Source organism: Xiphias gladius, chromosome 15, assembly GCF_016859285.1.
Source record: "Xiphias gladius isolate SHS-SW01 ecotype Sanya breed wild chromosome 15, ASM1685928v1, whole genome shotgun sequence".
Taxonomy (NCBI): domain Eukaryota; kingdom Metazoa; phylum Chordata; class Actinopteri; order Istiophoriformes; family Xiphiidae; genus Xiphias; species Xiphias gladius.
This window is the reverse complement of record NC_053414.1, coordinates 7,176,433-7,188,863: the sequence shown is the minus strand read 5'-3', so window position 1 is coordinate 7,188,863 and position 12,431 is coordinate 7,176,433. Positions and strand designations below refer to the sequence as shown.

The following is a 12,431-nucleotide window of genomic DNA, read 5'->3' as shown; positions in this document are numbered from 1 at the left end:
CCAGCAGGAATCAGTAACCATGTTGTTGGTACCTGATTCGTATGACTAAATGACACTGTAGATTTCGGACTTTATTATAAAGTGTCACCTCACTTGAGTGAATTTATAGGAAGCCTAGTTGGAGTAAATGATATTGTAACTGTCTGCAAATTTGACTGGTTGCTGGTAATTGTTCCAAACTTTTGTTTCAATTTTGAACAAAGAATCAATTGATCTTTTATCTGTAGAAGAAGAAATGGGTACTTGAATACCTTTTAAAACCCATCCTTTTTTTGGTTTTGTTTGTTTTTTAACATACTTTTACCATTTTTGAAAAAAAAAATGTTTTCACCAAATATCAGTGATATTTACATACTGATTTTTTTTCCCTTCCCCGTGTAAAACAAATAAGATGCAGTAACTACATCAGGGTTTGTTGTACTGAGCTTTATTTTAAACTCAGCTCAAGGGAATATTGTGCACAACGTGCAAATATTAATGTGTGTAATTAGACATGAGACTCATGGAGGGAACATAGAGAATATGACCATGTAAATTGAGCCTTTATTTCCAGTTTCAGTTATCAGGTAACAAAAAGATAACTCTGGCATTAACACTTGACTATTTGCAGTATTTATACACTTTGAAACGACAACAACGCTCACAACCTTTAAATGTCCATAAATGCAGTAGCTTAGACATTTGAGTTGACACATTATTGTCAGTTGACAAGTTATCAGCGGTAGACCGGCCAAATGTGTGACTCGCTGTACTTCATGTTTAGAATATCAGTGGGAACAGATGATAATGCAACACATAAACGGAACAGTCCACTCCCTTTTAGAGTAGATGTGCAGGAGCAGTATGTCAAGAAAGTGTTCTTGACGGAGAAGTCCACCGCACAGCTTTTGATTTCAGTGCCGCAGACTCTAGTTGCTGAAGGCAAGAAGGGACGCTCGTCTGTTTGAGATGAAAGAACCAAAATGTTGTGCAATTGAAGTGGCCCTCCTGCAACGTGACAGTGCAGCGGTCACTCAGACCCCGCAGCGGAGGGAGGGAGGCCCTCATTATTGACAGACTGCGAAAAAATCTGGCAACTTCAACCTGAACATTTGAGTAGCCAAACACCATGACCCTGGATCAGCTCAGTCTGCACTCTGGTCTCACAAACAAGACTGTTGTCTTCAAGCCTCACTCCCACCATTTCCCTTCTGTTCACACTTACACTTATTGCCAACAGTGTCTAATTTGTGCAGGACAGAGTCAAGTCACAATGGTCTGTCTGTTTCACCTGATCATTAAGCCACAAATTAAACTATTTAAATTAGAAATAACATCCATTTAACAGGTACAAATTTAGCATTTTACTCATGGATTTGTTAATCTTGCATGTGGTTATTTTTTTATACATCTAATAACACAGAGCAGCCCTAGGTCCAGAGCTGTTGATCAATATATGTTTTTGTCTGTTATGTTTTTGTGAAGTTGCCCAACATAAAACAGGCATTTAAGGGCAGAGGTACCATTCCCAAGTCTGAAGGATACAACAACCACATTGGTTTTAATTTCCTGGCACGGTCCTGAAAAAAAAAAGCTCATGGTTCCATGGCTTTGCCAGTGAGAATTAGTGCAAAGGTCATTAAGGGAAGTAGAGGTGGTTAGCTCTTTATTGTCTTTATTTCAGTACATCCCGGTCCAGTGTGTCTCTCCCTGAAGAACAACTAAAATCATTTGCCAGTGTAGTTACTTAACAATTATCATTACAAATAATGACCCATTTGAAAGCCTCCTCTAAATTTCTTCGAAAGTTGACCAATTATCCAGTTTTGTTGTGTCGCTACAGTTAACACCCGAAAGACGGCATGGCCCGCAGACACGTGCAATGTCTGCAGCGCCGACAGGTGTTATCCCCGTCCTCGTGATGTTGCAAGATATTTCCCAAAGGGAGTTTTGACAGGAAAACCCCTCTCAACCGCACAGATGCATTCATGGCATCTTTGGCATTTCTCCATCCCGTGAACATCTACCTAGAACGACTGAAACGGATTTGTCATTGATGCGTCCAGATCTGCCGGGATACCTGCCGGTGTAACACACTGATAGCTTTCACCCAGATTCCCCTGCTTGTTCCATTTCATGTGAAGGAGCCTGCACGTTTTGCAGTTATTTTAACAACTCTCTGATTAATCCAAGGGGCCTTGTGTCAGTAAACATGGTTCCACCCTGCGATGCATGTCATTCATTATTCAGGTCAGACACTCTTTATATATCTCCTCCGTCTCACTGTGTCTCCTCTGTGCTGTTAAAAATTCATACAAAGAGCCACAGAGTCAAACTAAAGACTCTGCCAGTGTGCTCTCTCTCGCAACACTGAAAAGCTCTCCCAAGTCCGCAGGAATAGGGCTCATTATCCTGCTGTTAAGTCGGGGCTTCCGAAATTGGGAGTCTGGGTGCAGACCCGGACAAGCGGGTAGGCAAGCTGTGGGTTAAAGGATAATCTAATGAAGATGTTTATGGAGATGAGGGTGGAGACCGGCGGCAGCGGGCTTGGGAGATGGCCGGCGCAGAGCAGGGAGAAGGAAACACGAGATTGTTGCAGCAATATACTACGTAGAGATCGCCTCTGAATCAAACAATTTTTAGCAACTTGTGAAACTTGAAAATGATCACGTGAAGTCATTTACAGCAGGCATAGGTGACTTTCATTAAGATGGTCACTGTAAGACGTGAAGAATAGAGGCCATCCGAACATTTTGTTCACATATTCCGTTACTGTCGTTTACACAAGTAATGGTGAAGAATGGGAAGTTTTGCGATAAGATTTTACTGCAAAATTCTTCCCCAGCCTTCCTTCAGATGCTGAACTACAGCATTGCAACTTGTACCACTGGTTTTTACTGCTATGTCCCTGGTTGCTTTAAGTTCTTCTTCTCACCTTCCAGCTCTGTTTATTGCAAATAAGTCACAGTTGCTTCACAAGGCTTTAGCGACCATTGAGGATACAGTAATCATGTCCTCTGTATTTTTTTTTTTTTTCTGGGAATTTTGGGATCGAAAGTACATTTTACCTTTTGAAATTTAAAGCTGGCTTAAAGTAAGTACAGGTTATAAATTTCCAAGGGGCACATAACATAGATTTTTAGACCCAGGGCTATTAAAATTGACTATTTTCAGTCCCGCCAAAAGAAAAAATGCACAAGAAATAAATAAAATAATTCAACAATATTCCTCAGCAAACTTTAATTGCTGGCAGAATGGAGGAAGCTCTTCCAATCCATCCTTTACTTTTACCGTCATGTAGGAAACTCTGGGACATACAACTGTTTGTTAAATGAATAAAAATACAGAAGATATATTAGAACGGTTGAATGAATAAATATGTCTTTTTTTTCAGGTTTGTACGGGGGTTGCGGTGGTGGCCAGTAGCACAGCAAAGCCTTTACAGCAACAGGCAGTAGAAACAATGGCTTTTATTTACATAGATTAGTACTTTAACCGTTCAAATGCAGTTTTCTTGCGCTCTCACACTGTGTCCACATTCGAAGCATCTCTCGGTGTTGGAAAAGCTCAGTGCTGTATCTTAGCAACCTCCTTACCACTTGCGGTGACAGGTGGAAGGTTAGAGCATCCCTGAGTGCGTGCGTGCGTGCGTGCGTGCGTGCGTGCGTGCGTGTGTGTGTGTGTGTGGCTGTGTGTTAGCGATAGATACAGGAAGTAAAGGAGAGAGAGAAGCTGCAGGTGGTTGAAAATTAAGTGACCGACAGCTCACAGAGTTTGATTGCTGCTTACAGAAAGGGGAAACTCGGTGACAGAGAGAAGAGACGGTTTTTGAGATTTCAACAGTCGCTCAAAGCATACGGGGAGCGAGAGACGGGTGTATCGGGCAGCCATGAGTTAGAAAGGGGGGGCAGAGGAGAGCGGGAGGGATGCATTTTTCATCTGAACATCGCTAGTGGGCTTTTTTCTTTATTGAGGATTGAGAAACACAATCCAATATTAATATGAGTGTGTACGTGTGTGTCTTTCTGTAAGCGTGTATGTGAGAAAGCTCCCTTTTTGACCGTCAGTCGCTGTGACCGCGCGTTTCATTATCTCATCCCCAGACTGAAATGAAAGGGCACCGTGAGTTTCGGGGAGAATGGGGGCGGAGGGTGGTGAAATGAAGCGAGAGGAAAGAGGCGGAGGGGATAAAAGATGAGCGCTGTGTGGAGATCAAACCTGAGACAGCTTGTTTATAATACATCAGTGAGGGGCAGAGACAGAAAAGAGTGCATTAGACAAAAAGTAAGACACTTGGAAAAAAGTAAAAGGCCCAGAAGGCTATTAGTGAGGTGAAATAAGAAAAAGAAATCAAAAGGTTGGAAGAAAAGGCATGGAGAGGACAGCTGTCATGCCGGTTGCATCTGTTGTCTGATTGATTCCTCTCACCGCCTTGCTGAAGGCTGAAGATATATCCTCGAGAACTTTTTTGCCTCACCTGTAAATTTTGTCAACTAAATCATACCAGTGGTTCGTCTTTCCTGCGCCAGGTAAACAACACTGACTGGTGGCTGGAAGCAGGAAAAGAACAGCTGTCCCCCCATCTTAAACTCTGATGTCCTGTTGTTTCTGATATGCCAAAAAAAAAAACGGATCGGGGTTTGAAGTCGGAACAAGGCCATAGTCCCTCATCAAGAGAGACTAAGGCCCTGTTCAGACCTGGCACTAACACTTTCCCAAGTGGTGTGCGTCCCATATGGCCCCATTCTTAGTAGTGTGTACGCGTAAGCAGAAGAACGTACTCATTTGCGCTCTCAAATCGCATAAACTGGCTTTGTCCATGAGATCTTTAAATTTCGAAAAGCCCATAGAGATATATTACGAGTGCGTCAAACATCTTGGGTGATTTGGTTTGTCTGGAACAGGCCAAGGAATAGACTCAGTCTGTATTGTTTTGATTCCTTCTATCCCACAGACTAGGCATGGGAAGTGCATCGCTGCCTCCGGCCGGTTAAAGACAACAGCACATTTGGTCTTTGCAAAAGGAAATGATGCACTTGCTTATCTGCACACAGAGCGGGGAGGTGAGATCCAATCGCCAGTGGTCGCTCGAGGCAAGCGGTCGCACGTGGAGACGCATTCTAATGCCCGCTGTGAACTGACGTACTTAGAGCCGTCCACTTTTGATCGGATTAACCAAAACGCATGTTATTGCCAGATGTGAACCTTATGACGAGCTGCGTGAATACAGGATTAAGCTCAGACTTAATCACACAGAGACTTTAAAGAGCCATACTTCATAGAACGAGCGTATCCTACGGGACTTTCCAGGAGGTCCGAGCTGCCTGAATGAAAATCTCAGTTCAAGCACACACTCAGAATATGAAACATCAGTCTTGCCCACTGCCTGGTTATGAGGCCCGCTTCATCAAAACCTCTGAAAGACTGCACATAATTCACTGGCTCTGGTTTGGGGCACTGTATTCAATGCGAAGAGATGAATTCGTCCTGTCGTGTGTTTGGGAGGGTGTTCCCCACCAGTGTTGGAGGCACTAGGTTTTTCGCAGACTGAATGCCAATGAAGGTCAGCACAACTTTTCAGCCCGTCTCTGTGTCGTGAATATTCTGTGCTAAGTTAGTGTTGACAGACGTTATGAGAGAACAGCAGGAGTGTGTGTTGGTGGATGTGCGTGTACTAAAGTCGCTCCTGTGCGGACAGTTTAAAACAGCTCAGGCTCCCATTTAAATGACCAGGCAGATTGTGACACCTGTACTGTTTGTTCAACATCAAATACACATTTACATCTAAGTTAGGCCTTTTTTGTTTATCTGGAGTGGCTTCTGGTGACTACAACTGTAGAATAAGTTTAGCTTTCTGATCACCAAAATTACAAATCTAATCTAGTCTTCTGAAAATTGAAACTGACGGACATGGACGGACAGACACGACAAGTAAGCTGGCAGAGAGAGACCGACTTTAAAAGAGATGAGAAAACAAATTGATCCATGTCCAGATCACCTTAACCTGGCACCTCTCCCAACCTGAGCCTGGTGGCGGAAGAGTAAAGAGAAAAGTTCAAACAGCTGGGTAAAGGCTGACTGGGTACTGGATAGGGTCCCGTCTCATCCCACGGGGAAGCATCAAAAGCCGAGGGGTGACAGAAAGCATTTTTAAAAGGAAGGAAGCTGGGTCGTAAGTTGCCTTTTTCTTGCATTTTCTCTCCATATGTATAGAGACTCCAGTAAAATGATTGAAAGTCTCATGAGAAATGGAGCAGGTAGGAGTAGATTGACAAAGAATTTTAAATAAGTGTTAAAATCTTTAATATTTATTGCCTTTATCAAGGCCATGTTCTTCGTTATATTGACTATGGTTTGCTTGATGCTGTTACTTTAGTTTGTTTTTATCACTCTATACCGTACAGCTTTCTCTCATATTCTCCTACCATGTTTTTAAAAATCTTTTACACCACAATTTTCTTTCTCTCTTCCTCCCCTTCATGTGTTCGCCTCTCCTGCCCCTCCGTCACACTCTGCTCTCAGCAGGATGATGTGGCGAATGCACCGTCGCTCCAGGACAATCTGTTTGTCCTTGGCCTTCGTCACCATTTTCCTCCACCTCCTCCTGGCACTTGCCTCTCTTTCCATTTACCACCATCCCTGTGACCCCCCACTGCCGCCCAAGACATACATCCTGAGAGACCTGGCACGCACCGACTACATCTCTGTGGGGATCAGCGGTCTAGCGGAGCTACCAACTGATGCTGCACAAAGAGATTCTTCCAACAAGGATGCCAATGGTCATGTGCGAACCGCTCCTGCTTCAATCAACGCGGCAGCCAGTGTGGGCCGTTACGACGGCGACGGAGCTGAACCTTTGGAGTCTGGGCTGTCAAAACTGGAGGCGCTGTTTGATCATCCTCTATACAATATGCCCAGCCCTCCCGTCCCCGAAGAGGACTGGCTGCTGAAAGTGAAATCGAAGGTCAAGGCTAGTGAGAAGAGCTCTCAGATGTGGTCAGTATTATACAGTCAATGTGCAATGAGACTTGTGTGTGTATAAGACTTCTCCTTTGACATCATCTCTCATCCTTCTCCGACTCAAAAAAAGTACCTTCCTAAAATCCCTTCCCTCAACCAAACGTACTTGTATTTGCTTTATTTAACTTTAACTTTGGCATTTTTCAGTTAGGGCTAGTAGCAAGGGCTACTATGTGCCACTCCTCACTACCCAGGACAATACATAAACATACAACATATAAGGGAAAAGGACATTTAAAGACAAAGCTCAAGCAAATTAAAGCCACGAGCTAAAACTGTATAAGGAATGCTTGTAATTTCACTCTTGGTTTCTTTCCATATTCCTCTGAAATACACATACGTGTACAGTACGTGCAAGATTTTCAGCAGATGGGTCAGACTGCAGGGAGCAGATATAATCTATTGTCAAGGCTGGTTTTTATACCTGCTACAATGCTGCTGCTATAGGTTTTTATGGTGTCTCCGCAGAGCTACTGTATGTTGTCCTGTGTTGGATACAGTGCGTCTTCTGAGGTCTAAAGAAAATGGTAACAGTAGGATACACTTTGCAGACGCCACAAGAAATGTGACTGGTCCCCTAAGGCAGCTTTGCATTTTTTCCTGGTGTCCTTCTGGTGGGATTTCCCTCCTTTTCATGATTTGTGGTCTCTTGGACCGTCTACAGTTTTGGTTCTGGCCGCACCTAACAATTCTCTTCCTCGCTGATTCATTTGTCAACCTTTTTTTTTCTTCAATTAATGAATTCTTATTTCGCCTTTAAAATGTCATGAAGTCGTGAAAAAATTCCCATCACAATTGTCAAGAGCCTGAGGTGGCATCTTAAAAGGGCTTTTTCTGACCAACAGTGCAGAGGCCAAAAAAAAATAAAAGCTCCAAATTCTCACATTTGAAAGCTGAAACAAGCAAATGTTGACCACATAAATTGCCGATATTGTTGCTGGTAAATTTTCATTGATCAACTATTTCATTAATTGACTAAGCACTAGTTTTTTCAAATGTAATTTTATCAGTAACGGATAAATCATCTTTTTTTTTTTGTCTGTGAATCTGACAGAATAATATGATGTTGACACGCTCTCCTCTGTCCCTTTCCCCTCCTTAACCTCTCACCCCATCACTCTCTTGCCTCCTTCTCTTTCCAGGGTGAGTGCTAGCCAGGAAGGCTATGAGGACGCTCAGTGGACCAGCAGCAGTAAGACTCATCCTCCCTGGCTGCGCTTCCACCTGGGCATCTCCCGCTGGCAGCTCTACCCCCATCGGGACCCCAACATGGAGGCTCTGACCCAGCAGCTCGCCACGCACCACATCGTCAGTGCAGGTCTGACACGCAGCCGCTGAGCTGCGCTTTCATCTGGGTGGCCAGTGTTTGTGCGACGTTTACTTTTTTCGTATTTGTTCAGCTGTTTTGCTCCGTCGCGCTGAGCCGCGAGCCTGGCACTCTCACGCCGACAACACACTCATCGTGCGTCACGGCTGAGGCGTCAGGCGAACAAAGGCGAGGTGTTTTTGGAGTGGATGACAGGAGGATCTGAGTTAGAGGAGAGGGTGACTCAGGGAACCTCTTGAATAAATCTGTGTATTAAAGACTTCTCTCAGACTGGAACCTCCACAAAAATTACACCGTGACTTGAAAAGGAGCAGATCTAACAGAACCAAAACTAATTTTCCCACCAGACCCGAACTTGAGAGAGTAAAGATGGGTGGGCTTCAGGGAGGGGGAAGGCAGGATAAAGGAGAAGGTTGCGGCGATTGTGTGACACCTCAGGTTTAGGGTTAGACTTTCAAATGTAGATTCACTTTGAAGTTCTCCTGACATGAAAGCTACTGTGAAGCTTTGAGGGGCCTTGGAGGCTCAGCAGAGGATGGATGGGAATACACGAGCCACTGGGCATGTAGTAAACATCTCAGTATTCCTCAATCGTGCCTGTTTCTTAACAGGTTAACTTTTTCACTGTGCACCCTCGAGAGTGGTCTGTTCAGTTAAACTTGTGAGGACGGGACCTCAGACATTAATGCTGCTTCGAGGACATTTTGCTATGGGAAGTAAAAAAATTATAATGTAAGGCTCAGTGGTTAGAATGAGGACTTGGGTTAAGATCGGTAAATTGATTATAGAGTGAAACGATGTAGAGACAAATGGTAAATGGTAAAAACAGTGTAAGACGAGTGTATCACAAGTAAAGTCAGCAAAACTGCTCATTGATGTCAGTTACACACTAATATCCTTTTAAAGTTAACAATACAATGGCATTTAAATAAGAAATCATTACAAAAAGAGTACCTAAACAAAGACAGAAACCTCAGCTCAATCAAGTCGGCTGTCCACGTCCTCTTGGAAAGCTAATTTGGAAGAATGCGTCATTTCATCTTTCAAAAGTGACATCACTTCGATGTAACAAGCGGCAGCATGAATATGGGAGGAGGGGTTTTTTTTTTTGTGTCTGTACTTGGGATGACGTGGTTGAATCTTCACTCAACCTTGACAAACTATAAATAATCTGAATTTGAAAGCACAAGGCCTCACATTCTGTCCGTGTGAATCATGTGGACATCCCAGTATCACAGCTTTTTATTTTATAACAGCAGTGGGTATAAAACTGGGCAGTAAAAAAATAAAAAATACAAATAAATAAAATAAAATAGTAAGAAATATATGAGAAAAAATCTTGGATTTTTACCATGATTTTGTCTCTGTAAGTTTGGTTCAGTATGATTTGGAATTAATTCTGCCTTTTTGAGATTATACTTGAAAGCGTTACCTTTCATAGAAAGACCAGGTTCATGACTGTGATCATGTGGTTTAATTCCTGAGAAATAGAGATATAGAGGGAAGTAAAAAAAAATAAGAAAAAGAAAGGAAGGCAAAGGTCATTTACATTTTTAAAAAAATGTTAAAATGTATTGAAATCTGTGGCAAACGAGGTATAAATGGATATAAAACACAGAAACTAACATTAGGGATAATCCTTCTAATTGATTGCACCTAATGATTCTGATAATATACTGTATCGTGTTCAGTCATGGGGGTGGGTAACACTCACAAGAATGAATGCAAAGTAATACCATGTCCCGCCAAATATAGCAAAAGCCATAGATGGACACCGTGGGGTGTATCCACCAACTGATTGAACTGTGTTATATCTTGGTGATGACACACGTCTTTTCTCTTTATATGTGGTTTCTATGTGTGTAAGTCCGTGTGCGTGCGTGCGTGTGTGTGTGTGTGCGTGTGTGTGTGTGTGTGTGTGCTGTGTATGTGTGTGTGTGTGTGTGCGCGCGTGCGTGCGTGTCTGTGCACTGTGTGCTTTGTTGCTATGGTAACGTTCTCAGAATTGTTTTTCAGTGCAGAAGTCTGGGGGGACGCAACTGAAGCTGGTGATGTCATTTCCCAACTATGGACAGGCGATGTTCAAGCCCATGAAGTGAGTCGCGAAGGGCAGATCCAACGCACTGATCATATCACAGAGCGTGCATAAAATGCAAGAAACTCTGAATCCTTCAAATCCTCTGAAAAATAACTTGATAAGGCATGATGGGAAACTGTAGATGAAGCAGAGAGAGGGATTTTTAAGCCTTCAGACAACTGAGAAATGTACTCCTCGAGTAAATGTTTGGAAGGAAAGCGTCTAAGAATTCATGGAATGTCTGTGAGAAAATAAGGCCCACTCTACAGTATGGTGAATGGAAACGTCCAGAGCCATGTGTGCATGTTTAATGCCACTGGGACGGTAAAAAAAAGGCTCTATTTGCCGAAAATGGGTAGTTAACGCGGGCATTCTGGGCCGTCGTTTGACTTTGCCTCTCCTTGGCAGGCAGGAGAGAGATGACGAAGCCAACTACAACCTCTACTACTTCTCAGACTTCGAGAGACACAATGCAGAAATCGCAGCTTTCCACCTGGACAGGTACCAAGTCCATTGTTTACCCTGGAAACTGCCGCAGAACACTAGCTAGGCTGCGGTGAGGACAGTGAGTGAAATGGGGGGTGAAATTATAGCCACATAATGAATTCATGCTATGTAACTCCATAATGTGTTTTCTTTCTCCTCCCTTCCCTCTCTGGTTTTTTTTTTCCCCCCTCTTTCTGTCTTTCCCCACTTGCCGCTGTCCTCGTGTCACACTTTCTTTCACTCTCTCTGCAGGATTTTGGGCTACAGAAGAGTCCCTCCCGCGGTTGGGAGGCTGGTGGACGTGGTCAAGGAGATCAAAGACATAACCACTGACCGCAAGCTGGCCCGAACCTTTTTTACCTCCCCTGGTACCGCTAACACACTCGCCCGTTACCCATTGAACCCTGCTCAAAATGCCCCTGTATGTCAACTGATTATGAATCTCTTTAGACGTTCGTCCTTTCTTCTAATTCTCACCGGTAACAACCACCCACAGCCGATTTTATCCTAATTTTTCCTTTGTCAGTGTTTTCTCCTCTCTTCTCTTCTCCTCTCCTCTCTCCTCATCCTCATCCTCTCTTCTCTTCTCCTCCTCTATGCTCCTCTGGCTCCCCCTAGTGGGAAACGTGTGTTTCTATGGCCAGTGCTCCTACTACTGTTCAACAGAGCATGCTGTGTGTGGTCGTCCAAGGGACCTGGAGGCCTCCTTGGCTGTCATGCTCCCAGACCTGGCCACCCGGAGGAGCTGGAGGTCCCCCTGGAGACGCTCCTACAGCCGCAGCAAGCTGGCAAAGTTAGTGGGTGTGGGGTCGTTAGTCAAGGAGGAACCGATGTGGCGCTTGATATGAAGTGATCCAACGCGTCCCCGTCAGCATGCCCTCCAAAATTTCACTGTAAGAGACCATAGCAGTAAAGAGGTCTCCGAACCTGATTGAATTGTTCACTCGCGGTAACAGCTACAGTTGTGTTGCATATTGATATGAATAAATCACCAGTAATTAATGTCACACCACATGAATTTCGAGATACTTAGCAGAGTCGCTGTACACAGGCAAAACCTAGAAAAGCTGCCAGCTTCCGCCCCGGGCACCGCATCGCCGGACTGCTACATGGCACAATACAGGAGCGCGACCGATCTGTGTCCAGCATGCACCAAGAAACACACTACGGCCTGGCGGAGTGAGTGGAAGGTGCATGTCTGTTGTTTTTCAAAAGCAAAATGAAAAACACAGAAAACACCGGGACGGAAGAGTCGAAGGTCTTCCTTGTGCAAGAAAGCGATGGAACTACTGAAAGTGTAGTCCGGACTTTTGAAAAAACACCAGCAATAGAAACACTGAGGGACAGAGGCTGCCAGTCACATCAGTCGCAGGTGCTTTCGTGCAAGGTAATCAAACCTTAAAGGGTGAATGATGCCTGTCTGTTTCAGGTGGGAGACGAAATCGGATTACTGCTCAAAGGTAAAAAAGACCCCGCCGTACAACAAAGGCACAAGACTGGTGGACTTCATGGACATGGTCGTGCTGGACTTCTTGATGAGTA

General features: G+C 44.0%; 1 protein-coding gene across 5 annotated transcripts in view; it reads left to right on the top strand.

Annotated features, from left to right (window-relative positions):
- Positions 1-5,828: 5,828 nt before the first annotated feature.
- LOC120800489 (extracellular serine/threonine protein kinase FAM20C-like) overlaps positions 5,829-12,431 on the top strand; it is a 35,551-nt gene continuing 28,948 nt past the window's right edge. For 2 of the 5 annotated variants that reach the window (XM_040146628.1, XM_040146624.1), the window contains exons 1-8: positions 5,829-6,151; positions 6,502-6,975; positions 8,142-8,317; positions 10,343-10,421; positions 10,812-10,904; positions 11,142-11,257; positions 11,508-11,682; positions 12,319-12,428. In XM_040146628.1, coding sequence (XP_040002562.1) covers positions 6,506-6,975; positions 8,142-8,317; positions 10,343-10,421; positions 10,812-10,904; positions 11,142-11,257; positions 11,508-11,682; positions 12,319-12,428 — 1,219 coding nt within the window. In that variant the 5' untranslated portion in view covers positions 5,829-6,151; positions 6,502-6,505. Of the gene's footprint in view, positions 6,237-6,501; positions 6,976-8,141; positions 8,318-10,342; positions 10,422-10,811; positions 10,905-11,141; positions 11,258-11,507; positions 11,683-12,318; positions 12,429-12,431 lie in introns of all 5 variants that reach the window. The other 3 variants (XM_040146626.1, XM_040146625.1, XM_040146627.1) reach the window with 3 other exon arrangements.